The sequence below is a fragment of the Etheostoma cragini genome, chromosome 4, assembly GCF_013103735.1.
Source record: "Etheostoma cragini isolate CJK2018 chromosome 4, CSU_Ecrag_1.0, whole genome shotgun sequence".
Classification (NCBI taxonomy): Eukaryota; Metazoa; Chordata; class Actinopteri; order Perciformes; family Percidae; genus Etheostoma; species Etheostoma cragini.
In genome coordinates this window covers 6,222,126-6,248,010 of record NC_048410.1, presented here as the reverse complement: position 1 = coordinate 6,248,010, position 25,885 = coordinate 6,222,126, and the positions used below count along the sequence as shown (strand labels likewise).

General features: G+C 43.2%; 2 protein-coding genes across 6 annotated transcripts in view; one reads left to right on the top strand and one right to left on the bottom strand.

Moving 5' to 3' along the window:
• LOC117942728 (nuclear receptor coactivator 3-like) overlaps positions 1–20,626 on the top strand; it is a 34,958-nt gene extending 14,332 nt beyond the window's left edge. Inside the window, exons 2-23 of one of the 5 annotated variants that reach the window (XM_034868334.1) lie at positions 5,718–5,785; positions 7,893–7,997; positions 8,255–8,415; positions 9,716–9,816; positions 10,047–10,221; positions 10,422–10,613; positions 10,925–11,011; positions 11,406–11,549; positions 12,435–12,582; positions 12,707–13,209; positions 13,547–14,526; positions 14,624–14,747; positions 14,997–15,236; positions 15,397–15,606; positions 15,746–15,863; positions 16,018–16,189; positions 16,788–17,150; positions 17,301–17,615; positions 17,733–17,985; positions 18,077–18,269; positions 18,454–18,664; positions 18,803–20,626. In XM_034868334.1, coding sequence (XP_034724225.1) covers positions 7,912–7,997; positions 8,255–8,415; positions 9,716–9,816; positions 10,047–10,221; positions 10,422–10,613; positions 10,925–11,011; positions 11,406–11,549; positions 12,435–12,582; positions 12,707–13,209; positions 13,547–14,526; positions 14,624–14,747; positions 14,997–15,236; positions 15,397–15,606; positions 15,746–15,863; positions 16,018–16,189; positions 16,788–17,150; positions 17,301–17,615; positions 17,733–17,985; positions 18,077–18,269; positions 18,454–18,664; positions 18,803–18,814 — 4,788 coding nt within the window. In that variant the 5' untranslated portion in view covers positions 5,718–5,785; positions 7,893–7,911 and the 3' untranslated portion in view covers positions 18,815–20,626. Of the gene's footprint in view, positions 1–5,717; positions 5,786–7,892; positions 7,998–8,254; positions 8,416–9,715; positions 9,817–10,046; positions 10,222–10,421; positions 10,614–10,924; positions 11,012–11,405; positions 11,550–12,434; positions 12,583–12,706; positions 13,237–13,546; positions 14,527–14,623; positions 14,748–14,996; positions 15,237–15,396; positions 15,607–15,745; positions 15,864–16,017; positions 16,190–16,787; positions 17,151–17,300; positions 17,616–17,732; positions 17,986–18,076; positions 18,270–18,453; positions 18,665–18,802 lie in introns of all 5 variants that reach the window. The other 4 variants (XM_034868333.1, XM_034868332.1, XM_034868335.1 and 1 more) reach the window with 4 other exon arrangements.
• Positions 20,627–23,607: 2,981 nt separating this feature from the next.
• id1 (inhibitor of DNA binding 1, HLH protein) lies at positions 23,608–24,879 on the bottom strand. The gene is made up of 2 exons (XM_034868412.1): positions 24,389–24,879; positions 23,608–24,174 (listed from the first exon to the last, which is right to left on the bottom strand). Exons 1-2 carry the CDS (start codon positions 24,749–24,751, stop codon positions 24,139–24,141), a joined length of 399 nt encoding a protein of 132 aa, XP_034724303.1. The 5' UTR covers positions 24,752–24,879; the 3' UTR covers positions 23,608–24,138.
• Positions 24,880–25,885: the final 1,006 nt, after the last annotated feature.

The window sequence follows — 25,885 nt, the reverse complement described above, 5'->3', positions numbered from 1 at the left end:
GCAAATAGTGTTCTAAATTATATGAAGCAAGATCAGAATTGTCATCAATGGTTCCCTTTTTCTGCCATCTGTATTGCCTTGAGTATTGTAGTTTTGGTACATGCACATCTCTCACAAATCTCACCATTAAGGCCCAGACACACCAACCCGACGGCTGTACATTGGCAGAAAAGGCAGTCTGGTTGAAAAGCTCCCTGAATTTGTCAAAAAAGTGTCTCTGAACAAACCGAAAGCTACGCCAACATGAGCGTACGTTCTGCGCCTGCATGAGATGTAATATGTCTCCACAACAGCAGGTGGCGCTAATCTGTATTGTCACCCAAAAAATGAAAACGGGCAACTGATTGGAAGAACTCGTCACGTGGGTCTAGCTTCTCTGGAATTTGAAAGTCAGACTGTAATGGTGGCTCCAAAAATGGATCACCAAAACGTGTTTCTAAAAACAGAAGCAAGGAATAGTCCATGCAACTGCTGAATCTGTCTTCATTTCAGATCAACAAAGGTTAATTTAAAAGATTTTTGTCAGATTTTGAGCTCTGAGCTTTCCTTAGTAGGCTATGTGCCATTTGTGAGTCTGCTTTTGAGGTCATAAGGGTCAAGATTTCAGATCGGCCCGTCTGTGCTTTCATCTTCTCAAAGGCAGAGCAGGATACCCAGGGCACAGTTTACAACTATCGCCATTGCTAGCCACTGAGGGACCATAGTCAGGCTGGGGAACGCATATTAATGTTTAAAAAACCTCATAAATTGACATTTTCATGCTGTGGGTTTTAAAGTAAACATATTATGAAAAAATCACTTTTTCTGGGATTTGGGGTGTTATTTATTAACTATCTATGCCGTTTTAAGTGAGATTTAGGTTTCTAAATGTCCTCTGCCTTCAGTCTCCGGGTGAGCTGTTCAAAATCTGCACGGCTTTCTACGTAACTAGCTGAGATGAGGTGGCTAACCGTAGCACATGCTAGCGCTTGCATGCTAGCGCTTGCATGCTAGCTGGTTCTCAATGGCAAAACACTGCTACAACACACACTAGTTCACCATTATCTACAAAAGATCTTCTTACATGTCCCTGTTCTGCAGGTATTCCATAAGTGTGCCCTTGTTTAGAAGAAGTCTCCGGGCTAATCCTGCCTTGTACTGACCAAAGTTGGAGAAAGAGTTATCTTACTTGGCTGCTGCGCATGTGTGACTCACTACAAAGATAGTATAGAAGTGAGATATCTCACTCTGTAGCTAAAACAAGTTGGATGTCTCACTCTGTATTTAAAACAGAGACCTAAACACACAGGGTGAAAACAGGATTTGCAGCAATGTGCGGTACAATAAAAAATGAAACCATTTAAGATACAATTATGAACCTGAAAATGAGCATAATATGGGCGCTTTAAGGTGCTCACTGAAGTAAAGACATAAAGAAAGACAATTTTCTAATAATTGCTGAACCTCTCCCCTGAACATTAATTGTACAATCATAGCTTATTGTATGCCTCACTTAATGTGCAAAGGTGCAAGGAACCAATTTAACATTGAGTTTTACTACTCTAATGTAAGCTGCTACGACAGCATGCAACGCTTACTAGCTTGTGATTGTTTGATTTGGCATTACAATCATGTTCCTTTTCTGTGTCATGGCCTTAGAGCTGGGTCGTGACAGATATTTGATGAAGCAGGTGTGTGCTTGGTCTCACCCCTTTTACTGCAGAATTAAACCAGCTGGGTGTGTCTGGTTTGCTCACCTGGTTTAGCTTGCACCCCATGTAGTAAGGCTTAGTCGGCGGATCGTTTCCGACCTGCAGCCCTTTGGTCATGGCCGCGGGAACACATTTTGAGTTGGGGGTGCTGACAAATTTTCGAGTCAACCACCGAACACAACACTACATCCATCGCAACGGTCCACAAGCTAAAAAACAAAATCCAAGACAGGGTAAAATTAGGCACAGGTGACGCAGGATAAAGCTACGACAATGGTACAGAAAAGCTACAAGCTCAGACACTGAGCCACAAAATACAAGAGCATAAAACACATCATTTAATTAAATTAAATCAAATCAAAAGTTAGCTGCCTCTGACTGATTTATGAAGAAATCCATAACACGCTTTTGTGCCATGTTATAGGCAAGCTAACGTCTGTACTGTTGACCCGCCTGGAAAGTTTCCACAACTATCTTCACTCATGAACGAGAATCAGAGGTGCGCAGCCTCTGACAACTACGCACGCACCCCCACACAAACATACACATAAACATACACATACATATACACGTACAGTATGCACACACGCGGACACATGGCCACAGCAGGCAGGGGAGAGAGAGAGACCTGTTTCTCTTTGGGAGAATTTAAATTATGACATACGCTATATGCATTAGATTTAGTATTTAGTTCATACTGTCAAGGGGTATTTGTTTTCTGATTTTAACGCTATCTAGACCGTTGCTGGTCTTGCGTCACTCCGTTTTGCCTCCGACCAGTCCCTATGGCCACTTAGCCAGTGTGAGTTCAAAATGCAAAACCAGTTTTGGGGGGGTGGAGTAGTTAGTAGAACTGTTTAGAAGTGGACTATCCTATAACCATGTTCCTGTAACTACTTGGTCGGAAAGCAACTTATGTGATGGTGTAAAAAGGTTCCTGTCTTTCAGGTTTGACAAAAACATTTTAAAGATTGGTTATTGGGGGCATTTTTGGCCTTTATTTGACAGGACAACTGAAGACATGAAAGGGGAGAGAGGGGGAATGACATGCAGGTCAGAGTCAAACCGGCGTCCGCTGGGTTGAGCAGTAAACCTCTGTATATGGGCGCCTGCTCTACCAACTGAGCTATCTGGGCGCCCAACAAAAAACATTTTAGTTTTTAAATTACACCCACAGAAAGTGTGCAGACCTGATGAAATTCAATAACCAAAACAAAAATTCTGAAATTTTCTTTTTCTTTTCATTGTAATTAAATTGTATTCATGACTGAAGTCCACGAGGGCCCAGTTTGCTACACTAAAGGCTCGACAATTGGATTCAACAAATCATGGCTTCAAAATTACCCAGGATTTGGTCTTAAACAAAACCATTGAGCCTGGGGTTTGTGCGAGGTCCAGTTGCACTTAACCCTGGTTGTATGCTCAGCAGGAGGGGAAGAAGTTCTTTGAAGAAAAACAGGAAGTCTGTCTTTTTGTTTCTTTTTTGCTCTTGATGTCCCAAAGTTTAGTGGACACCTTTTGTTGCTTTATTACTCTCTGTGTGTTTGTGTGTGTGTGTGTGTGTGTGTGTGTGTGTGTGTGTGTGTTTGTGTGTGTGTGTGTGTGTGTGTGTGTGTGCCTGTTTGTGTTTTTGTTCACCTTTATTTCTTTATTTCTTGGTTTGTGTAACCCATCTCTTTTTGATACATTTATAATAAAGACGGTTTGTGCATTAGGTGTGTTTTTGGGGGTCTGTAATTGCATGTATTGTCTGATCTTTGTTTTGGGTGGTTATTGTTGGCCCTGCCACTCATTGTCTCGAGGAGCTCGGATTGCAGGCTTTATTTCAGGCTGAGCAGGAATGTCCTCCTTCCTATTCTGGTACTGACTGACTGACACTGCTGCCATTCTGGCCTCTAGCCAAACGCTTGTGTATCGAAATAATGTACTTTTATAATACTAACTAAAATTATTTAATAATGCAATAAAAATATAATTACCAAGATTCTTTCAAAGTTGTTAGATCGTTGTACTGTTCCGACCACACAACTTGCTATCTTGTAATCAGGAGTCTTGAAGTCGCTGTCGCCGGTCAGTCACACTACAGTTTTTGTGTCTGGTTTCCAAACATTGCGAGAAGTGACACGGGACATGACGTAATATGAAGCGAGAGACAGTTTGGATGTCTGCCAGGAACAAATTCCAAGTGGTTGGTTTGCTGATTTGCAGTGATAAAAAGAAATAAATGGTAAGGGGGTGTCTTCGTTGACGCATGTGTTTACGAAATAGCCTGCCGTATTGTACAGACTTAAGATAAAATCTTTGTTTGGTCCAGGCTCACACCATAGGAATTAGGCCATGATCAATATATTCTTCAATGAAAATGATGTAAAAAATCATTACCTCTAATATCGTGAATCATATCACAATTGCAATATCAATGAAAACAAATCGCAAATAAATATGTTCCTCTTATCATGCAGCCCTTCTTCGCTTTATTCAGCAGGTAGCATGCAAGACACAGGAACATGGTCTGGTCTTGAGGAGTTGTAGCATTTATTCATTTTAGCATGATCACACTCTCTCTCTCTCTCTCTCTCTCTCTCTCTCTCTCTCTCTCTCTCTCTCGAACACATACTTGCTAACAGAGTTATGCTAATGGAGTTCACCATTTGTATAAAACATTTTAGTTAAAAAAAAAACAGTCAAAAATACATTTAAAAAAGATTCCCAGATATTTAGGTCTGGTGAGCCAGGCTTTTAAAATGTATTAAAATTCAGATAATTCTATTTTAAAACCATCAATTACATAGTTTGTGTTTTATAAACAATACAAGTAGCAAACGGGTTTAGTTTAGGAACTGCTTCAATGTCAAATAACCAGTTCTGCTACCAGTATTCATAAAATGTGTGTCCCCTCGGTTCTCCCTTCCCTGTTTTTCCGCCTCCTCCCCCTCTTTCTTCTGCCTTGACTCCTCTTGCTGCGGTCCATATTCCTAACAGTGCTTCTCCTGGTTTGAATTACACTTCAGTACCAGAAGTTACTCGTGCATGTGTGATGTGTGTTTGTACCTGTTCCATTAAACAAGGACAGAAAGCACAGGGATTAACAAAGTTTAACAATAATAGTGGAATTGAATGAGAAGATACAACACTACTAAAACTAAAAGATGTTAAAACATATTCACACGTGGCTTTCTTCCTCTAGTTTCTGTGAATTATTAAACTGTTTGGACAGTAGAAATAAAGGGACACTTTTCTCTATTTCTCCGTGTTAAATTATTCAGATGCAGCGTTAGCTCAGTAGCAGCCCTGCCTTTAGGACTGATGTGATCAGTGGTCTGTGGTGGAGGAACAAACACACACACCTTGTCGTACTCAAGGTTATAAAATCTTTAACAGAACGGTTGCTAGCACGTGTAATTTCTGACAGATTCTTCTCAAGTGAGAATTGTATATAAAAGAAATGGTAAAAAAGATGATATAGCATCTTGCTTACCATAAATAATGACAATAAAAACACTACCTGCTTATTTATGTGCACACTGAGGAAAGCTTTTTGACCAACCAGAGTTTAAATTTAGTACAAGCAACCATCTGATTATTTTGCATGATTTTTCTGACCTTTCTTCATATGGTTATTTTCCACACATGTCTTGTAGTCTTAATGCTGAGTTTGCTAAGTTTTGGAAAGCTCCGATCGCCAGTAGCAATCCTACAAGGTGTAAGTAGGAACCAGGATGACGATCTACACTGACATACAGAATATGTATTAGTGGATTAGTGGTGGATTAGTTGCCACATTTCCAGGAAAGGGAAGTGATGACGCAGTGGAACGGGCTGAGGGGAGGATGCAAACAGGATGCTATCTGCTGTGGCTTCCTGTGCAATTTTATAAAATATTTTTTCCCCACGAATTTCTGTGAAGGCAAAACATATAAAGAGCTCATGCTATTTTTATTGGGAGCATTGCCCCTATGAAGTCATGTTGAGATGTCTAGACATTCACAGTTTATGACCTTTTTGTTTTTCTCTTTCTGTTTTCAGGAGATGTTAAGACATTGAAAAGACACTAGACCCTGAATGGAGCTTGACTGGGGCTTGTACTGGTCAAGGTGAGCATGTGGTGTATGTAGAAACACACACACACACACACACACACACCAGGTGGACAATCTGGATTCAGACCATTTTAGGTTTAGCTTTAAGATGTTGTATTTGTCACATTGGCAGGTGCTTTTTGTTTACTTGATGGTCTGTGCAACGTATCTCATCTTGTACCTCATCTTGTAGTAAGTTCCACATTCGCAAAAAATGAAGCTGATTCAGGTCAGTGGCATACTGCCAGGTCTATTGAGACCCCTCAGTGGTTTTGGTGGGCTGCTTCTCACAATCTCTTACTCTGCTCTAGAAGTATTGTGTATTTTGGTTGCCAGTTTTCAGATTTAAGTCACTTCAAAACTTTTAGGAAAGTTCAAAATGTCAACATTAGTGAACTTGTGATACATACTATTATAAACATAAAAAACCCTCTAAATTGTGTTATGTAGTTTAAATCCCATAAGTACATAGTTGTTTTGGTGAAGTTTGATTTAACCAAGAGACTCAGAAGCTCAGAAGTTTTCAACATGGTGTCCCCATGACCAATATAAAAACTGTGCTACACTGCTACGCATTCCCTTTTCACAGAGAGGCCCCCAGCAGCCCCCAGCTCTGTTGTTTGTCCGTTTCAGGATGTGAGGCTGACTGGGGGCTGATGTCATCTTTCTCCACTGCTGCAGTGGTGAGTCTTAGGACAGAAACCACGATGGAAGGAAGAGCGAGAGAGATGGGGAGGCAGTAAGAGTCACAGCCGGAGCACAACAGACAGACTTAGAGAGGGGTGCTGAAAGGTAGACAGACAAGAAGCATGCAATGCAGATTTATGGCGCAGAGTGCGTGTCTAAGACCTGGTGCTCCAGTAGGAGTAGTGGTGGTGGGTGACTGGGCTGCATGTCCTAGCCTGCAGTTGTGAAGCAGGAGTTGCATAATGGCTCCCATCCGTTCTATACTTTTCCACTCTGGAATGAGCTCACTCTGTGTTTAAGATTTGTGTTTGTGCACATACACACATTCAGACACAGAGTCGAGGATAGAGTAGTAGAACAATCTGGTTGTGCAACCACACGCTTCAGCTTTGTGTGTGTTTCTGGGTGGGAATAGGAAAGAGCAATGACCTTAGGGGCTGGCTACAGAGGTTTCCTCTAAAATGAACTCTAAGGGGTCAGACACAGGGCAATGTCAGACCAAGAAAACAAGGACAGAGTCACAGCCCAGTACTGTTACACCCATGGAGGGAGGGAAAGAAGGGAGGAGTTGTCTAAGGATGGCAAGGGGAAAAACAGCAGTTAAAACCTATTGAAATAAAGAGGATATAGCCCAGTATGGAGAATGCGGAAGAACGATTATTCTTAATAGTACCTAAAAAAAAGCTCTGTGTGCCTTGACTGGATTGTTTCTGGGCTCCACAAGCCTAAGCAGTGACAGGCAGTTAGACAAAGAGGCAAGCTTGTGAATATGTGCCTTGCTGGGACAGTAGCTCCTAGCACCAATCTCTCTTACAGACTGTGCTGCGACATGCCTGAACATGCAAGTGTTCTTGAAACAGTTTGTATAAGCTGTGTGTATATGTGTTGCCGCTTCTAGCAGAGTGGTGTCATTCTAGCGGGCAGCCTGGCTGAACGCAGGATGACCCATCTCCCCCGGGGCTCCATATCACTACATCATCATCAGTCGCTCCTCTCAGTGGAACAGATGAGATTTCACTCCCATCAAGCACTAAGCAGGAGCCAAGGCTGCTTCACTAAATGGATAGTCTACCGTCATAAATCTGTAGGAATCTACAACCCACTTTATCCTTTGGAAGTCACTTCCTTTATAACCTAAATAGCTTGAGGATTTTGTAGATTTGTATTCTGCATAACTAAACAGTAAGCTTTAAAGGTTTGCTTGAATTTGATGTAATTTCTGAGTAAACTTTGCAAAGAAACGACAACTAATGGCACTTTCCAATCAGCACTTATCCTTTGATTAGATTGTACCACACACATATGAGCATATAAAACCCCACACTCAGTTTATTCCCTCTGAATATATTGCTGTGTGTCTGTCTGTCTGTCTGTGTACATGTGTGCATGTGTGTGTACATGTGTGTACATATGATGTGCAATTATATGCTTTCAGGGGCTGATATGCGCTGAAGATGAGTGGTGTAGGAGACAACTTGTTGGAGCCGCTGTGCTCTGACCGTAAACGTAAACTGTCCACCTGTGACACACCAGGTTTGGGGTGAGTGCTGTAACTTCCTATAAGTGTCAATCCCATATCAATCCAGTTTGTCTTTGTCTGCTGCGGTTTTTGGTGTGACTGTCAGCAATTGCACAAGATCGGTTCCTTCCCCCTGGCTGCCTGCAAACAAGGTTGTGTGTGCTGCTTGAAAAATATCTGAAGGATCTGAGTGAAAGCTGTATGGCCTGCATATGGACGGGGCATAGGCAGGTGGGGTTGTCATGACAACATGTCTAATCCCCTTGGCGCCCCAGCAGGTGTGACAAGCGTCGGAGGGAACAGGAAAGCAAGTACATCGAGGAGCTAGCTGAGCTCATCTCTGCCAACCTCTCCAACATTGACAGCTTCAACGTCAAGCCTGATAAATGTGCCATCCTCAAGGAGACCGTGAGACAGATCAGACAAATCAAAGAGCAAGGTAAACTCACTGTGCAAAGTACCCTCCTACATTACTGGTCTTGATGAACAAAGCCACATATCATTATTATTATTATTACTAATATCATTGCTGTTGTTGTTGTTATTATAAATAGAATATTTTTTTTCTTTATTCTGTGTTTGTTATGGGGAGTAAACATTGAATTAAGTTAGACTGAATCTTGTTAAGTACCCTGCTGCAGGACAGATGATGCCAGTGATGAAGTGGTGTGTTTGGTTCATGGCCAGGCTGCTTCAGCCTGACAGCCAGCCTGGCTGTTTGTATTGCTGCGGGAAAATGAACACCAGTAATTGAGACCAATACTTGGTGGTCATGGCTCAAGGCTGGCAGTGACAGTGTGTATCTGTTAGTGCCAAACAGGGCTTCTCTCTGGGAGACAAATGACACTGGTGACTCAGAAATCAGACCTTATAGAGAGTTGCTCCTGTCCTTAGGCCACTTTCCCATCATTTTGCAGATTTTATATGATTGGATACGCAAAAGAGGATATTTTCTTCCACCTGTTTAAGCTTGGTTGAGATTAGATCTGGGAGGTTAAGTGGGTAAGGAAATGTGAAAGCAATCATATTGGAATCTAACCAGCGGGTCACAGCTGGCTACTGCTGGCCCCAGTGTTATGCAGCCAGGTTGCCATAGTTACAGGATGGGAATGATTGATTTGTTTTTTCTATTTTCTGTCTGTTGTCCATTTAACACCTTTTCCCTCCCCCTGTTTACACATATTTGCTCTTTGCAATAGCTGTCTCTGGTGTCTCCTTTTTTATGTCAATTACTTCTGCTCATAAGGCTAGTTAGGTTAGAAATTGAATTAAATCCAGTGTCATACTATTTGCCATCTTGCTTAGTATCTCGTGCCACAGATGGCCCTACTATATAGAGTGGTATCTAACAAAGCCTCAGACACATGCTGATTTTAAAAATAGAAAGGCATGCTAATTATTCATCTGTGACTCATGCTGCCACCTGCTGGCCAGAAAAACTATTTCATTGTATTAAGGAAGCAGCTCCCACAGCTAACTGGACATCATAGAATGGTTACTTTGAAATTCTGACAGTATGATCAGGGAAAATTTGTAGCCGAAATAACTATAATTTGCTTCTCAAATTAATGTCACTGGCATCAAATGTTGCCTTCTGAACAACAGCTGTTCTAGTTTGTGTTAGACCATGTAAAGGATTTGCAATATGTTAAGTACCTAATAAAAAGATCCAAAGGCATAGATATATGTAACAATTCTCACACTTCCTCAGTAGTGCAATTTGCTTTATTTGTCTTCAGGTAAGAGGTCATGCAGCGATGACGATGTCCAGAAGGCGGATGTGTCTTCCACTGGTCAAGGGGTGATTGACAAGGACCATCTGGGACCATTGCTCCTACAGGTCAGCTTTGGGAAAGTCACTAGGGGCAAAAGAACAACACCAATTAGCTGCCGTTCCATATGCTGGACCATTGCTTTGCAGTCACTGCTCACTTAAAGTTGATAAAAATGTCTAACCTGGTTTATTGAAGGGCAACAATTGTAACCAAACAAGGTGTATAGATAATGTAATTTTCATTGATGAGTCTCCCTCCAACTAACTGTTCATTTTTGTGGCCCTGTTGTTCTCAGGCCTTGGATGGCTTTCTGTTTGTGGTTAACCGAGAGGGCAGCATTGTATTTGTGTCGGACAACGTGACGCAGTACCTACAGTACAAGCAGGAGGAGCTAATCAACACCAGTGTGTACAACATAATCCATGACGATGACAGGGAGGAGTTTCACAAGAACTTACCTAAGTCTAACGGTGAGACATGGGTTTATACATGTGTGGGTGCAAATTTACAATTTGTACAAATTTAATTTAAGATCACACATGGGTAAATGTACGCTCAAACACAGTCACTTCTTCAAACGCGTGTAAAACTGATTGAACCTCTGAATGCTCCTGGACACACACATAGACTCATGGTCATCTATTCACCGGTTGCCTATTTCTCTTCATAGCACTAAATGGGGCATCGTGGGGTGGAGAGGCACCCCGGCAGAAGAGCCACACCTTCAACTGCCGCATGCTGGTGAACTTTGTTCACGGTCAGAGTCACGGGCTGTCAGAAGAGAGGCCTGGGGGCCATCGCTATGAGACCATGCAGTGTTTTGCCCTCACTCAGCCCCGGGCCATTATGGAGGAGGGAGAAGGTAAAAGTCATTGTTTGCTTTGAATATAAATACATATTTTTAAATTTTGAGATAAAAGCAATAGGGAAAATACAACAGTTAAACATGTGAATACAGTTAACATTTACACTTATTCATGCAGAGGATATGAACTTAACTAGCATCCACAAAGTTGGACACGTTTACCCAGTGACGTTATTGTCTTACACGTAGTGTGTAGCTATGTCTTCTATCGTATTTATTGGTCAATCTCATTAAATTATTTTGAATGTCCAGTTTCTCCACCGGTGGTGTTAAAAGAGGACTTAAAATTTCGCTGTCTCTTTATTAAGATTTGCAGTCATGTATGATCTGTGTGGCACGACGCATCATTGCAGTAGAGAGGACTGAGAGGTTTAGCACACGCCATGAACTGTCTGGTAAGTTACAACTGTGTTATTTCTGATAGTATATGCTATGTAGTATATACTAATGCAAGTACTTTCCCCTTTAGTTCATTAATTTTGTACACATGTGACATGACCTTGGGAATGTTTTTGTTAGGCAGACCAGTTTACAAAGGCCTTTGTCAAACTAAGTTAAGTTATAAATTCTGTCTCCGGTGGCATTGTGTGATGCGGTGTACTTTTTTTAGATGCCCCACTTATACTGATTACTGTTTCTGCGATGACAATGACCTTTCAAGCCATGTCATTCTAGATATTTAGAGATGTACATCGTACTGTATTAGGCATATACGCTGTATGAACTGTAAAGTTCATCACTAGCCATTATCCTTTTTGTAATCCCAATGGTGCATCCTCTATATTGCAGGTAAGCTGATTGAAATTGAGCAGCAGGCCTCTCTTCACACCACTATGCGTCCAGGCTGGGAGGACCTGGTGAGGCGCTGCATGCAGATGTTCCTTCATCGAAGTGAGGGACAACCTTGGTCCTACAAACGGCACTATCAAGATGGTATATAATACTGCACCTCCCCACAATTTAACCTCCCTTTTCACCATCATTCAGTCACTTCCACAAAAAGCCTAGCATTTGCTCATCTGGTGCTACATTTGTAGGTGTATGCAATAGCAACGTTATTTTCGCATTGGTTTTGCATGCGACTGGATTACCTAGAATGACAACATCGTCATAGGCATTGGCAAGAAGGCTACAAAAGTATACAAGGAATGTACCAGTCATCTCATTAAAATGCTTGATATGTGGGACACGGCCCTCGCTAGATAAATAAGAGGCTAAAATCATGAGTGAAGGAGTCATCTCCAGTTCAACAGGACACAATACCAGATCGAATACACTTGATTTTATGGGATAGTTGGAATGTTTTAAATCTCTATATTGAATTTTCAGTACCATTGTTAGTTCTTTGTAATGTTTCTGTGGTTTGGGGTTTTGTTCCGCTCTTTCTTCTTCTTCTTAATATAAAAGACAGCATCCTCCAATCCTCTTCGTCTAACTATCACAGCTAAGCTGTAATTGCTGTTAATTCAGTCAGCTTCACATTAAAGGCAGTGATCACTGGAATGCTTTTAATTATGGAGCAGCTACATGGCAGTTTTATATTTTTAACAGTGTTAGTGACTGATTGTTGAGCAAAACTTTTGTGTCATGTGGAAAACATCTGTGTTGTGGCGGCATCACAGGCTCCAACTATTTCCAGCAATCACAGTACACAACAGCAAGCATATATCAACTATATGGACATTTTATCTTAAGTCACTGCCACAACCTGTGACAGCTGTTTAGTAGCGTGTTCTTATCATGTTGGTATTGTATATGCATGCTTTGTCCCGTTGTCGGCTATTGTGGGTGGTGTTAATTCTCTTTTTTCTATTCTAGCTTTCCATAATGGCCATGCGGAGACGCCACTCTACCGCTTCTCGCTCGCTGATGGCACCCCAGTCACAGCCCAAACCAGGAGTGACCTCTGCAGGAATCCCAACAACAATGAGCCACACTCTTATCTCTCCACACACTTGCTACAAAGGTGCACATGCTCTGACAATTGGAACTAGCAAGAATGATTTTTCCTAAAACTGGTGAATGTCTCTCTAAGTTTTATGTGCTTTGTTCTGTTTTCAATTTTTGTTATTTACTTTATTCCCTTGTAGAGAGCAAAATAGTTATCGTGGAAACCAGGGTGGAGGTATGAGGCCTCAACACATGGGTGTGAACAACCCCAACCAACAGATGAACATGGGCCCAGGAGGGAGCATGGGCATGAACAGGGGCTACGGCATGGCTGAACAGGGCAACATGCCACAAAGGGGAGTGCCTCCATACACAGGTGGTAACCGCATAAATCCCATGAACCAGATGAATCCCATGCATCAGATGAACAACATGGGGCAAATGAATCAGGTGAATCAAATGAATTCCATGCATCCAATGAACTCCTCCATGAACCAAATGGGTCCCATGAATCAGATGGGCCACCATGGCATGCATCAGCATCAGCACCAACATCAGCAGATGAGTCAGTTCCATGGAGGTGGACCTGGAGGTGGAGGGTACGGGATGGGAATGACCAGTCCCCCCCAGGCCAGTCCAGGGATTAATGGCCCCCCACACAACGTCATGGGTTCACCCAGAGTCCGAGGAAGCCCTAAGATGGGGGCGAGCCCTTTTTCTCCCGGAGGTATGAACCAAACCTTTGTAGGACTCATGGAGAACTTCAGTAAAAACAAATCACAATTTCTTAACTCACATTTAGTAACACTTTTGTTGTTAACTTCATGGAAGGTGCCCTTGAGCAAGGCACAGCTGCTCAAGAAGCAAAACTTTATTAACATAAGAGTGAAAAAAATATATAGAATTAAGTGGACTTTTTTTTTTTAACAAGAGTAAAAAAAGTACAGTATGTATACAAGAAAGTGGAAAAATATGTATTTTCCCTTGCAGGACTAATAAATCTTCTTCTGATCACATGTCTCTTGTTGTGTTCACTGCAGGAATGATCTCTCCCATGAGCTCCAGTCACCCTGGTAACTCTGGAGGAGGTGGAGGGACTACCTTCTCCAGCAGCTCCTTGAATGCCCTCCAAGCCATTAGTGAGGGAGTGGGTAATCCGATGCCCTCCCCACTCACCTCTCCTCTCCCTCACAAGCCTGACAGCTCCCCGAGCATAAACTCCACAAACCAGGCAGCAGGGGGACCGTGTAAACTAAGCCTCCCCGCCTACTCTGACTCCAAGAGCCCAGGGAGCTCACTGGGGACTGGAGGAGAGCAGCAGTCTCAGCAGCATCCACACACCCCCACGAGTGAGGGCCTTCCTGACAAGCCAGACAGCCAGGCCGGCAGAGAGGCGGGTCCAGCCGGGGGAGAATCCAACCGAAGGGTCCCTGACACCAAGTGCCACAAGAAGCTTCTGCAGCTCCTCACATCCCCTACAGATGAGCTGGTGCCACCTAGTCAAACACCCAGCTCTGGGCCCAGCGCCACCCCTGAGGCTAAAGATGGAACAGCTGGCGTCACCAGCCCCTCCTCAACAGGCGTGTCCTCCTCCACGGGCGGGAATCACAGCGCTGTGTCCTCTTCAGGTGGCACAGGACATTTAACAAGTCAGTCGCTGCAGGAGAAGCACAAGATCCTCCACAAGCTTCTGCAGAATGGGCACACGCCTGATGAGGTGGCTCGCATCACAGCCGAGGCCACTGGAAAGAGCAGCCTGGATTCAGGGACATCGGAGTCTGAACCTGCAGCCAGTGGGGGGGTTAGGGGATCAGAATCAAAGCAGGAGCCGCACAGCCCTAAGAAGGAGAAACCCCATGCCCTCCTTCACTACCTCCTCAATAAGGATGACTCTAAAGAAGGTGGTGATATCAAGCCAAAACTGGAGGAGCTAGAGGGGAGAGGAACTCATGGGACAGGGGTCACCAGCTCGGACCCCCACTGCATGGATGGGAAGGTCAAGTTGGAGCCATCTGATGAGGTAAGTGTTTTGCCCAGGATAAATATTCGTTAGATATAGTTTAAAATGCCCAGTAGAGTATTGTTTTCTAATCATTTTTAATGTCTTGGTGGTTCAGGCAGAGACCCTGGAGACCATTCTGGGTGTCCCAAGGAACAACTCTGGCTTCTACCCTGAACCAGAACCCAGAGCGGTAAAAGAAGTAGGAAACAAACTGGGAAATATGCCTGAGAGTTTACATGGTAAGTCAGTCAGTATTGATTATTTTGATAAAATCTAACACTGGACAGCAAAATGATTGTTGCTCTATGGAAAACACCAATTATGCATGACTGAGATTCTACAGCCATAGCAGCCTTGGCATATAGCATGTCAGTTACCTGTTTAGGTCTTTCATTATGTGCCACAGTGTAACTGCTTCCTCGTCAGGGGTATAATCTCCTGTATGTTTGAGGTTATGTATTTTAACTCTAGTATTTTTTTGTTTTTAGATGGGGAAAGAGGTCCCATGCCTTCAGCTCAGCGTAGTGCCTATCAAAGAGCCTTGTCCATGGATGCCAAGCCCATGGGTGGAGAGGGAGCAGTAGGAGGCGGGTTGGCCGGGAGACGGAACGTGCCCTGTCCCACATTGGTCAAACAAGAGAAGATAGATGCTCCGATTCGACCTGGGCCCATTCCGAATGGTTTTCCAGGAGGCATGGGTGTGTGTCCACCCCGGGCCAATCCAACAAGTAACTTAAACATTTACTTCTTAGCATACCAAAGACAGCCCCGCTTTCTATGAAGAACTGGGTATCACAGAGTAGACTGCATTGGGATATTTATTTTTTTCAATACTACTTTTTTATTTTGACACTGACGCCTTATGTTTGTGGTCCGTGTTTTGATCAGGAGGTATCGGGAGAGGAATGGGAATGCCTCAGCGACCTCCAATTTCAGGTGACTGGGGGATGGCAAGGTCCAGCAGCAGTAGCCCTGTGACCGGACCAGGACACCCTGGCATGGGTCGCTCTGGTCCAATGGGAGGACCCATGATTAACCGGTCCAACAGTGTACCTGGAAAAACCAGGTCTATGCTGCAGCAGCAACTCATGGATATGGGTATGTTGCATGTTGTGTGTTAAACTGTAACTAGGGAATGTTTGATGCTTGTACTTAATTGGTACATACTTAAATGTAAATGTCTGTGTTGTGTTTCCACTTTATATTGATAATACACTACCAATGTTTACCTCTGCAGGCACCAATGAAGCCAATATAGGTATGAGCCCATTTGGTGGACATGGGCCCCCTCCTCGGTCCCCGTCCTGGCCAGACTCTGCTATGGGAATGGAAAGACCACAGAATAACACAAACCGGTAAAGCTTTTGCACTGGTTCACACACTATTCCTCTGGATCTTTTCCAAATTAGACCTTAAGCTAAATTCAGAAGGTGGTGTTAATGGAGTCTGTGATTACAGTCTCCTTTTCTTGAAGTGATTTAATATTTATTGCGTCATTTGTTGTGTTAGGGAGCAGTTTGGGCACCCCCTGGAGCAGCTGCTGGGGCCCCTGGCCAACAACGAGGGCCCGAGTGATGAACGAGCACTTCTCGACCAGTTGGACTCTCTGCTCAATACCACTGATGTCATTGCTCTGCAGGAGATAGACCGAGCCCTAGGCATCCCTGAAATAGTAGGCCAGGTACAGGACTCACTACAGTATATATAATATAATGCATATACTCATTTTTTTTTTAACAAGACATTTTGGCACCAATGAGGTGTGGACCCAACTTACCTTCTGTTGTAAAAGAAGTTCTAATTTATAAAGTGATTATGGAATAAAGCAGAAAGTGTTTACATAATTCTAATTAAAAATAGGAATTAACTAGTGAAATCAATGCAAATTTAAAGTGAATAGTTGTCCAATAAATATTATGGCTTGCAGTGGACAACTTGTTGCACTCTTGATTCAAGTAAATAGTGAATTGAAGATGAATTTATATTGTCCCCTCTGCTGTTCTAATTAGAGAATTGAATGTGGGGTCTCAAACCTCAACCTAAAGCTAGCTTGCAGTAAATGTTATTAAGTTTCCAATGTTTTTTATAGCTTCTGGTTGTGCAGGCTTCTGAAAGCCGGTTGTGTTACTTGTGATTGTTATGCAGTTGTTTGGTGAATGTGTATTTAATGTCTGTGCTCTGTAAGTAGTTTAATCACATAAATAACCATATCTAGCTTTGTGATGATACTGCAGAAAAGTTCGCAAACTAGAATGACATGCAACTTCCCTGCTCTCCAGACCCACGGACCTGAAGGCCACCAGCAGAGCCAGATTAGAGGCCAGGGTCGGTGCCCGCCATCAGAGCCTTTTCCAGGGCCAGCCTCCTCCTTAGGCATGGACCAAAAACCCATGTATAACCAAGGCTACACTGGGCCCGCAGGGCCCGCCTCAATGGGCATGCAGCCTGGTTATGGGGGCAACACCATGCAAGGCCAGTCTCCTGGAGGCTACAACCCCATGATGAATCAAGTGGGCCAGACAGGAAACTTCCCTGGCATGGCAGGTATGGGCAACCCCCGTGCAAACATGATGCGACCTCGTATGATGACTGCAACCAAGCCTCTCCGACTGCAGCTGCAGCAGAGACTGCAAGGACAGCAGGTGATCACAGACAGACAGACAGATATCGTATCATTATATTAAAGATTCAGTAGGTCAACTTGTAACTTATGAGAAATTGGTGGCTTCTTGGCTGCTATGTTAGTCAAAAACACACTATTTAACATGTCTTTGACTTGTCTCATCTGGCAGTTTATGAACCAGACTCGACAGGGCATCAAGATGGAGCATGCCCCTGGAGGAAATCCTGCAATGCATTCAGGTGTCCAGCCTGGCATGCAACCTGGCATCCAGCCTGGCATGCAACCTGGCATACAGCCTGGCATGCAACCTGGCATCCAGCCTGGCATGCAACCTGGCATCCAGTCTGGGATGCAACCTGGCATCCAGTCTGGCATGCAACCTGGCATCCAGTCTGGCATGCAACCTGGCATCCAGTCTGGCATGCAACCTGGCATCCAGCCTGGCATGCAACCTGGCATGCAACCTGCAAGCATGGGCGGTCAGGTATGTAGTCAACACTTCCTCACATCTAATGTAGTGTGCATTCACTTTGCACTTTTTAAACATCAGGAAAGTTGCCATTTGTAGAATTAAGGTCCAAGTACGAATGTTTGTCTGCAGCCTGGTTTCCTGAACGCTCAAATGATGGCTCAGCGCAGCAGGGAGATGATGACCTTGCAGATGAGGAGGCAGCGGATGCTGATGCTGATGCAGCAGCAGCAGCAGCAGCAACAACAGCAGCAGGGGCAGGGGGCAGCAAGGGGCTTCAGCCCTCCTCCAAATGTCACAGCACCGGGAGGCATGGACAGCCCCATGGGAGCCCCCCCTATGAACCAGACTGGACAGCAGGGCTTTAACTATGGAGGTAACTATGGTGAGTTGACTGAGACAGAACTCTAAATCATTTTCTCCTGGATTTTCAAGTTTCACACTGATGGCTGTTGTTTTTGCTGCTGTACTTGCAGGGATGAACCAGCAGGGGGACCCATCATTCATGGCTCCAGGTAGCAGCCCACCAGCAAACATGATGCAAGGACGAATGGGAGGTCCTCCTCAGAACAGCATGATGCCAGGGATGCAGGGAAATCCACAGGGAGGGCCCATGTACCAGCCTGGAGACATGAAAGGCTGGCCACAGGGGGGCATGCCACGCAGCAAGTATGTAGCATTAGGCTCCTTCAGCAAAATTATTTAGAGTTACAAATTATTATTATTACTTATTATTATAAGTGTGTAGTTAATTATCACCATGTAAGCACTATACTGTAAAGAATTTTCCCAGGGTAATGATTCTATAAGTTGCAGAGGTATATTACTTTATTTTCTTTTTCTGGTTTTCCAGCACATACCCCCAGCAACAGTTCCCCCAGCAGGGCAACCAGGGCCAGTTTGGACCCATGATGATGAACACCTCCATGGGTGGACCCGGGCCAGTCAGTGGGGCCGGTGCTGGACAGATGGGCCAAATACCAGGACAGAGGCAGGGCCAGATGCAGGGCCAAATAGGCATGAACCCCATGGGAATGGGCAGAATGGCAATGGGACCTGATCAGGTAAGTAATACATTGACAGTTTGGGATTACAGTGGCCTTTCATGAGGGTCAGTTGATGTTTTAAAACACAGTTGAGATATCAGCCATGTTAAGAAACTCTAGAAAAGTTTGCACATCTCACTGTTTTTCTCTCTGCAGAAGTATTGCTAAGGACCTGTGGTCGATAGCAGAATCTGGAGCCTTTCAGCTGTGGCAGAGCGATCTCTGCCCCGAAAGCTGGACCTACACAAACACACACAAACACACATAGTAGTAGTTCTCCAGCATAAAACATGACGCAGGAGACTTAGCACAGCACACTGCTACTCCTGGAGGAAGCGGGCTACAAGGACAAACATTGGGCTCCATTCCCAACTGAAGCCTCCCATACTGTAACCCTGTAAAGTGATTCACAACCACAAAATATCAGTGCATGTGGGTGAGCTAATGTTTGTGTGTGTTCACGTGAATGACCTGGAGCTGTTGGGCAGTATTCAGGGTCAGAGCCAAGCTACAGAACAAGACAATGGTACAACTAACTGTGGCTGCACTTTACCTGGAAGCTTCTGTGTAACAAAGATTGATGCAATATTTTTTCATCATTACAGCCTTACTAGAGATTTAATGCCTTCACAACAAAGGGTTTCTTTCTTCTTCTTATCCTTTAGATGCACCTCATTCTTGAAGTTGTCTGAAGCTATAAGCACAGTTAACTATGTTATGCAGATTGGAGCAATAACTCTATGCTTTAGACTGTAACTGAGCATCATGACACCTGTTATAAGCAAACAAATGGTACTGCAGTATTAGATGTCTCAAATGTCCTCTGTGAATATGAATTGTAAATATTCTACAAAATATATCAAACATACTTTTTAAAGGCCCATTATTGCACAAAGTATGAGACCTGGTTGTATTTTTGTGTCCCATAGGTCAATACTGATTTGGTTGATTTGCTTCATTACGCCCTTGCAAATATTGCAGGCGTGTTTGGGGTTTCTTCCCCTTGTTTGTCATTTTCTGAATGCTGTATTTTCTTTTTTTCTGAAAAGTCATGTATTCCATGTTTTAGCGAAGCACTTTTAATTGTGATGAGTGTCTGATGAGTTGGAGGTTTGAGCTTTCACACTGTCAGAGCTTTTATTGGAAGGTGGTGGAGGTGAATTCTGCCAGGACAGTCGATTGCATAAAACGATGTGATTTAGTTGGGTGTTGTGTGAGGTGAGCTGTATAGATTCTGTCTGCATTACAGTGAAGACATGAGACACGTACTCCTCAATGTACCAACAAGTCCAATTCTTGCAATGTTCTCCCCCCTCCTCCCAACTCTGTCTGTCAAGTGTATTTTATTCACACTATCTTCTTTTGACTGTTATTCTCAACTTGCTCAATCTACCTTTTTAACATGCGCAATCCAAAGATATTTTTCCACATCTCTGTATAGTTTCTGAAATTTCTGGTGCACATTTTTTTATGATATGCATTATATTCGTCTGATAGTAAATGGGTACACATCATGGATCTGTAAAAGCAATTGATGGTTTTGTACTGTAAGCATAAAGAGCATGGAGCTAAGTTGTTCCACAGTGGTGGGGGATGGGGGTGGGGGCGGGGGGGCTATCGGTGCGGCGCGAAGAGGACTGGAAACTATGAACCTCACAGAAGAACGTTTTTACATCCAGAAAAAACAAAACATGTTTTGCTGTGAAAGAATGAATGGAATGGAATGAAATCCAGTTCAAGACATATCAATATCTCTTCTATCTTTCAGGAAACAATTTCATTTTATGTCCAGATGTTGTTACTTCAGGAAAAAATGGATCTTTGTAGAGTTTGAATGAAGTTCAAAAAGAAGCACGAGATCATTTGTTTTTTTGTTGTTCTTTATTTGGAAGATAAGCTGTCATCTTATAGGATGTATATTACAGATTTTTTTTCTGTTGTTGATATTGATGTAAATACAAATTTATATTTAAACACTCTGTACTCTGGTTCTCTGATCATCTTCTGTCTGCAATTTACTAAATCTTACTCACAGTAACTATCTGCAAATATATTGGCTCTGCAAACATGGTTGATGATTTATAGGTGATATTCTTCTGTCAGAAGAAAAACTGCTTTGCTTTGAATTTAGATATTACACTCTGCTTAGTATTGTATTGTAGAAAACTTGCCTATTCAGCCTGTTATAAAGCCTATACAGTGTAACGCACTAACCGCCAAACTGTGTACACACAGTGGTGGAATAAGCAAGTAAAAAATAATGTTAGAACCGTAAATAAATAGAGGAGAAGTGATAGACTGAGACAGTGTCTTGCAAACCGAATTGGGATCTTTTATTACGTACAGAAAGCAATACCACATTGTAAAAATACCCCATTACAAGTAAGAGTCCTGTATTTTTTGCCAAGTAGGTTTTTCAATTAGTGGGAGTTTGCCTCAGTGTTTGGTGCAAGCATAAATATCTTAAAAGGAAGTAAACAATAAAGCAGGGTACTGCAAGAGATAAGAACATAAATATAGATTAGAAATATTACAATAAACATTTTAAAAGACACTATAACAAGTGAAGGGGAAAGTACAGAAGTATAACTGGCAAATAGACTAAAATAGAAGTAGTCAATCTGCAGGACAATGCCTGCTGTGACTGAATAGGGCCTGGGAGTAGCTCAGTCTGTATGAGTTGGGTTAGGAACCGGGGTTGTTGGTTCAAGTCCCTGTACAGACCAAAGCATAGAGTGTGGATTGGTAACTGGAGAGTCGCAACTTTACCTCCTGGGGACCGCCAGGTGCCCTTGGGCAAGGCACTGTAACCCTTAAACTTCTCAGGGTGCTGGTCCAGCTGCCAGCCCACTCACTCTGACATATCATCATCTGTGCATGATCAGGTCCTGAGCTTGTGTTTCTGGGAGTCAATGCAAAAAAAGTAATATGCTACTGATCACCATCAGTAGCATATTACTGTTGTATCTGGTTGAGGTGGAGCTAGTTTGATAGTTTAATCTGGTCGGCCAGTATACATATACCAGAATACATTTGGTTTGTGAGATAATTATCAATGTAGTTGGAAAGAAGATTAAACAAAGTGCTGACACATTTAGAGGGGAAATCTTTCTTAGGTGGAACTGCCAACAATTCATTTGAAACATTAATTAATTAAAAGCACTATGTGTAAACACTCTCAAAACGTCTCATATTGTCGTTAAGGACATTAAATAGTAGACATTTGACAATGACATTTTTAATATTATCAATAATTATTTTTAAATCAGAGGGAAGACGTGATGACACCAGCACCATCTTAAAAGAGCTTTTCTCGTCAGTTACCAGAAGGGGGCGCTGTGGTCTACTAATGTCCTCTCCAACCATCTATCGCCACACAGCAGCTCGTGCAGGCTCTTTTTTTTATCATGCAATTCATTCCATGATAGCAAGAGGGCGCTGACTAGAAGAGCGTTGATGGAAGGGACAGAAGGTTTCATTCATGTGTTAAATTGTATTAAAATAATAATGAGAATTAAGAATTAAGCTCATAAGAAAGCCAGAACACGGGCCTAATTGGATCGAATGTAATGAAATATTGAGTACACTACACAACTATTATGGGGATAGCCATATTACGTAAAAGGGATTGGTCTCTACAATGTAGAGAATTATATTTGATCACTGATTAGAAATTCAGAGCTGTAAATATATGTAAAGTATAAAAAAAAATTAAGAACTGTATATGTTAAACAATTTTCTTCAACTACTTATGGACACTTCACTAACAGCTGTGTATGTTTCTAAAAATATATATATAAAATATATTGTATATATTAATAGCGAATTCAGAACATAAGACTGTGCTGTGGGAATATCTCTCTCTCTCTCTCTCTCTCTCTCTCTCTCTCTAGCTCTCTCTCTCTCTCAGTGTTGGCTTGGTTCCCGGCCCATCTGCGGCCTGGCCCGTGGATTACTGTTTGTTAATGTTTCAATCAGCTGTGTGTTGAGGAATGTGGAGCTATTTAACCTGAACTTCCCCAGGTGTGCCGAGGCGCCGCTCAGTCTGGGCCCCGCCGCCCTCCCCTGCCCTTGGCACAAAGCTATCACACAAACACAATCACACACTGGCCACGCCGGGGCTGCAGCTGTGCGCATCGCACCGCAGGGAAATGGGAAAAACATTGCACCAGGGAGACAGAATAAATCTTATAACAAATCGCCTCGCCAAAGCCATTTTAACCCCTGCAGTGCCGAGAGAGACTAAAACTGCTGATTTACCCGATAGCATCTTGAAACACCACATTTAAATGGATGTTTCATGGAGTCAAACAAACTTTAACCTTATTTATTCGTTGTTTTTCTTTCTTAATAAACCGCCCTACACGGCGTGATCTTTGTCAGGGAATTTGTTAAATGGGCTACGTGTTGAATCTTAAATCATCTTGGGGGGGGGGGGGGGATACATTTGTCATGACTGCGATGATTTTATGTAATACTAAACTTCAAACTGCCTCAATTTGTCAAGATGTTTAGACCTGACGATTTAACCTGATACTTCCTCTTGTAATGTGATACGTTAATGGCCCATAGAGAGGCAAATTACCAATTTAACTGGCTATGAGTCATTGTGTTGACCACCAGCTTTAGTTTTATGTTACCTGATTGACTTAACAGCTTCTTCTAGGTGTAGCTTTTTTTTTTTTATTGACAACCACTTTACATCCCTCTAGTACTCAGGCAACAAGATAAGCTATTCAGATGAATATGAGTAGGCCTGCTATTAATTACAATGATAATAAGTCATAATAACAGCTCATAATAATCACCAGAGTGTCATGTTTAACAACTATGGTTCTAGTTTTTGTAAAGACAGACGATAAAAGTCTCCAGGCGGGCCTGTGTGATGATATAGCATCTAATATACTTTTATTTTTCTCTCTCACACACACACACACACACACACACACAAAATGACAGAATTCTTGTTCAAAAATAATTGTCTTGTTTTAATAAAAACACAAATAAGGTACATTGCAAGAAAACAATATCTGCACATAGTGTGGCATTGTAATATACAATACAGTTTGTCGCTCAGTAATCTGAGAAATTTATTTTTTTCTTTTACAAAATGTTGGATATCTCTATAAAGTTTTACACAAGATACAAAGAGCGTAACAGAAACATTAGCTTTCTTTAGAAACTCTACAAGCAACGAGCGATGCTGGTTGCACTGAACTGGTCTTGGTCCCCCGGCTAACCCAGTCTATCTGGACACCGCCGGTCTTCTTCTCCCAGGGCCCTCTGATCAATCGAGAGCCTTGAGTGACAGAGATCCTCGCCACCGGAGGATGTCCACGCAACTTTATTTTTCTAGCATTGGGAGTTTTGAACGTCCCTACATAGTTCAAGGTTGTTTTTTTTATAGATGTGGTCAAGACGTCACATCAAATAGCCTTGTTTGTTCTTCGCGGTGCTCGCTATGGGGTGATCGTGCAAAGCTCCACGAGGTCTTAACGGCACATAATCCTGTCATCTGAGCATCCATTCTGCGGGGAAAGAAAAGAGAAAAGGAGGTTGATTAGTACATCTGCGTTACATGGATATAAAACAATCGCAAGAAGAGACCTTTACGCATGGATTTAGCAACTTTACGCACGCGTACTAAGGTTCAAAAACATATGTTACAGTGGTGCAGGGAGCTCTGTGGGACACCGAGCCCTTCCCAGATTAATTCTGCGGTACATGTGATGAGATATTTACCTCCACTGCTATGCTAGCGATCTCTGCGTTCAGGGTGGTCAGCGGTGTGCGGGTGACGCTGTTGGCGGAGTGCTGGCGGCTCTTCTCCGGCTCGTCCAGCTCGACCTGCAGGTCCCAGATGTAGTCGATGACGTGCTGCAGGATTTCCACTTTGCTGGCCTTCTTGTTGGTTGGCAGGGTGGGCACGAGCTCCTTCAACTTGCTGTAGCAGCTGTTCATGTCGTGAAGGAAGGCGCTCATCTGCTCGTCCAGTAGCGGAATCTTGCACTTGGAGATGGTCAAGCTCTGCTCGGACAAGCAGCGCACCATGTCCTCGCCGCCGACCTTGCTCTTCAGGGCGCAGGTAGATCCGACAACCTTCATTTTGATTAGTGTAGGTGTAGTTTCCAAAAAAAGACGAGGGATTAAGGTAAAGTAGCTGAGCAATGAGGCTTCTCCTCCTTGGAGATCTAGGCAATGCTATGTTGACAGTTTGCAACGTCCACATGGGCAAACCTCCTCGACTTTATAGTCGAGAAGGAGCCGGGGGCGTGCTAGAGTCGTCCTGTTTGAAGACAGTAAACCAATGAGACGGCTGCGTTTGTGTTGATGGGTTGGTCCACAACAGCGATTTCAGCCAATGACTAGTCTTGCCTGGTTATCGGATTTACAATCTGTTTGAGGGATGGCGTTACAAATGGAAACAAATGTGTGTCTTTTATGGGTAATATGTGGGAATCCAGCTGTCCATGGCTTGGGGACTCTGCAGGTGTAGATTGCCTGGGGACAGTTAAGGGGTGGTGAATGCCTGGGTATGCACTGTGAGAATGTGTGTGGGATGGGACAGGATGAATAGGATGAATGGCTAATGATAATTAGGCTACCACAGTGCCCCAGTTTTGCCTCTCACAATTGCTGATGGCACTGCAGATGTGGATGACAATAGTACAGTAAAGTAAGACAATAGATGACATAGAGTGACCAAACAATTCTGGGAAAATATTGAACTTTTTGTTTACTCGAATTAGTTTAGGATAATGAAGTTTGGTTGAGTGTGGAATGCAGTCACTAAAGAGATCAGCTGTTTACTGAATTGATCGGATTAGTTAAATACCATTACTATTTGAGGACAAATAGTTTTCGAAAATGACAACCCACTTATTCCCACACCACGTCTCCCCTGCTTTTTAAACTCAAAGCTTCCTTTATGCTCACAAACTGGACTTTTCTCACAGCACAAAGTCTCCTTTTCCTGCTTCACGTGCTGAAGGGAGCTCAGTGTGAGCAGCAGCTTCACGGATTCCTTCACATGTTTCTGCAGTGTGTGCTCAGCCTTGTGTGCACACTCAGATCGCATCGCTCTGTTCTGAATCTTCCCCCCAGATTGTCCAAACAAGCCCGAGCAGACTGGCAGGCGCCAGCGCGGTGACGTCACCCATTCATCCGAGCCTTGACGCCTGTCAGCCTGGCGCCGCTCGGGCGGTCTCCATGGAGACGTCAAACAAGAGAGCTCGCACT

Excerpts from the sequence above, each read along its gene's own strand:
- id1 (XM_034868412.1), bottom strand. The coding sequence starts at position 24,751 with ATGAAGGTTGTCGGATCTACCTGCGCCCTGAAGAGCAAGGTCGGCGGC. Across the intron at positions 24,175-24,388 it reads TCGCTAGCATAGCAGTGGAG|AATGGATGCTCAGATGACAG; the intron begins GTAAATATCTCA and ends CTTTCCCCGCAG.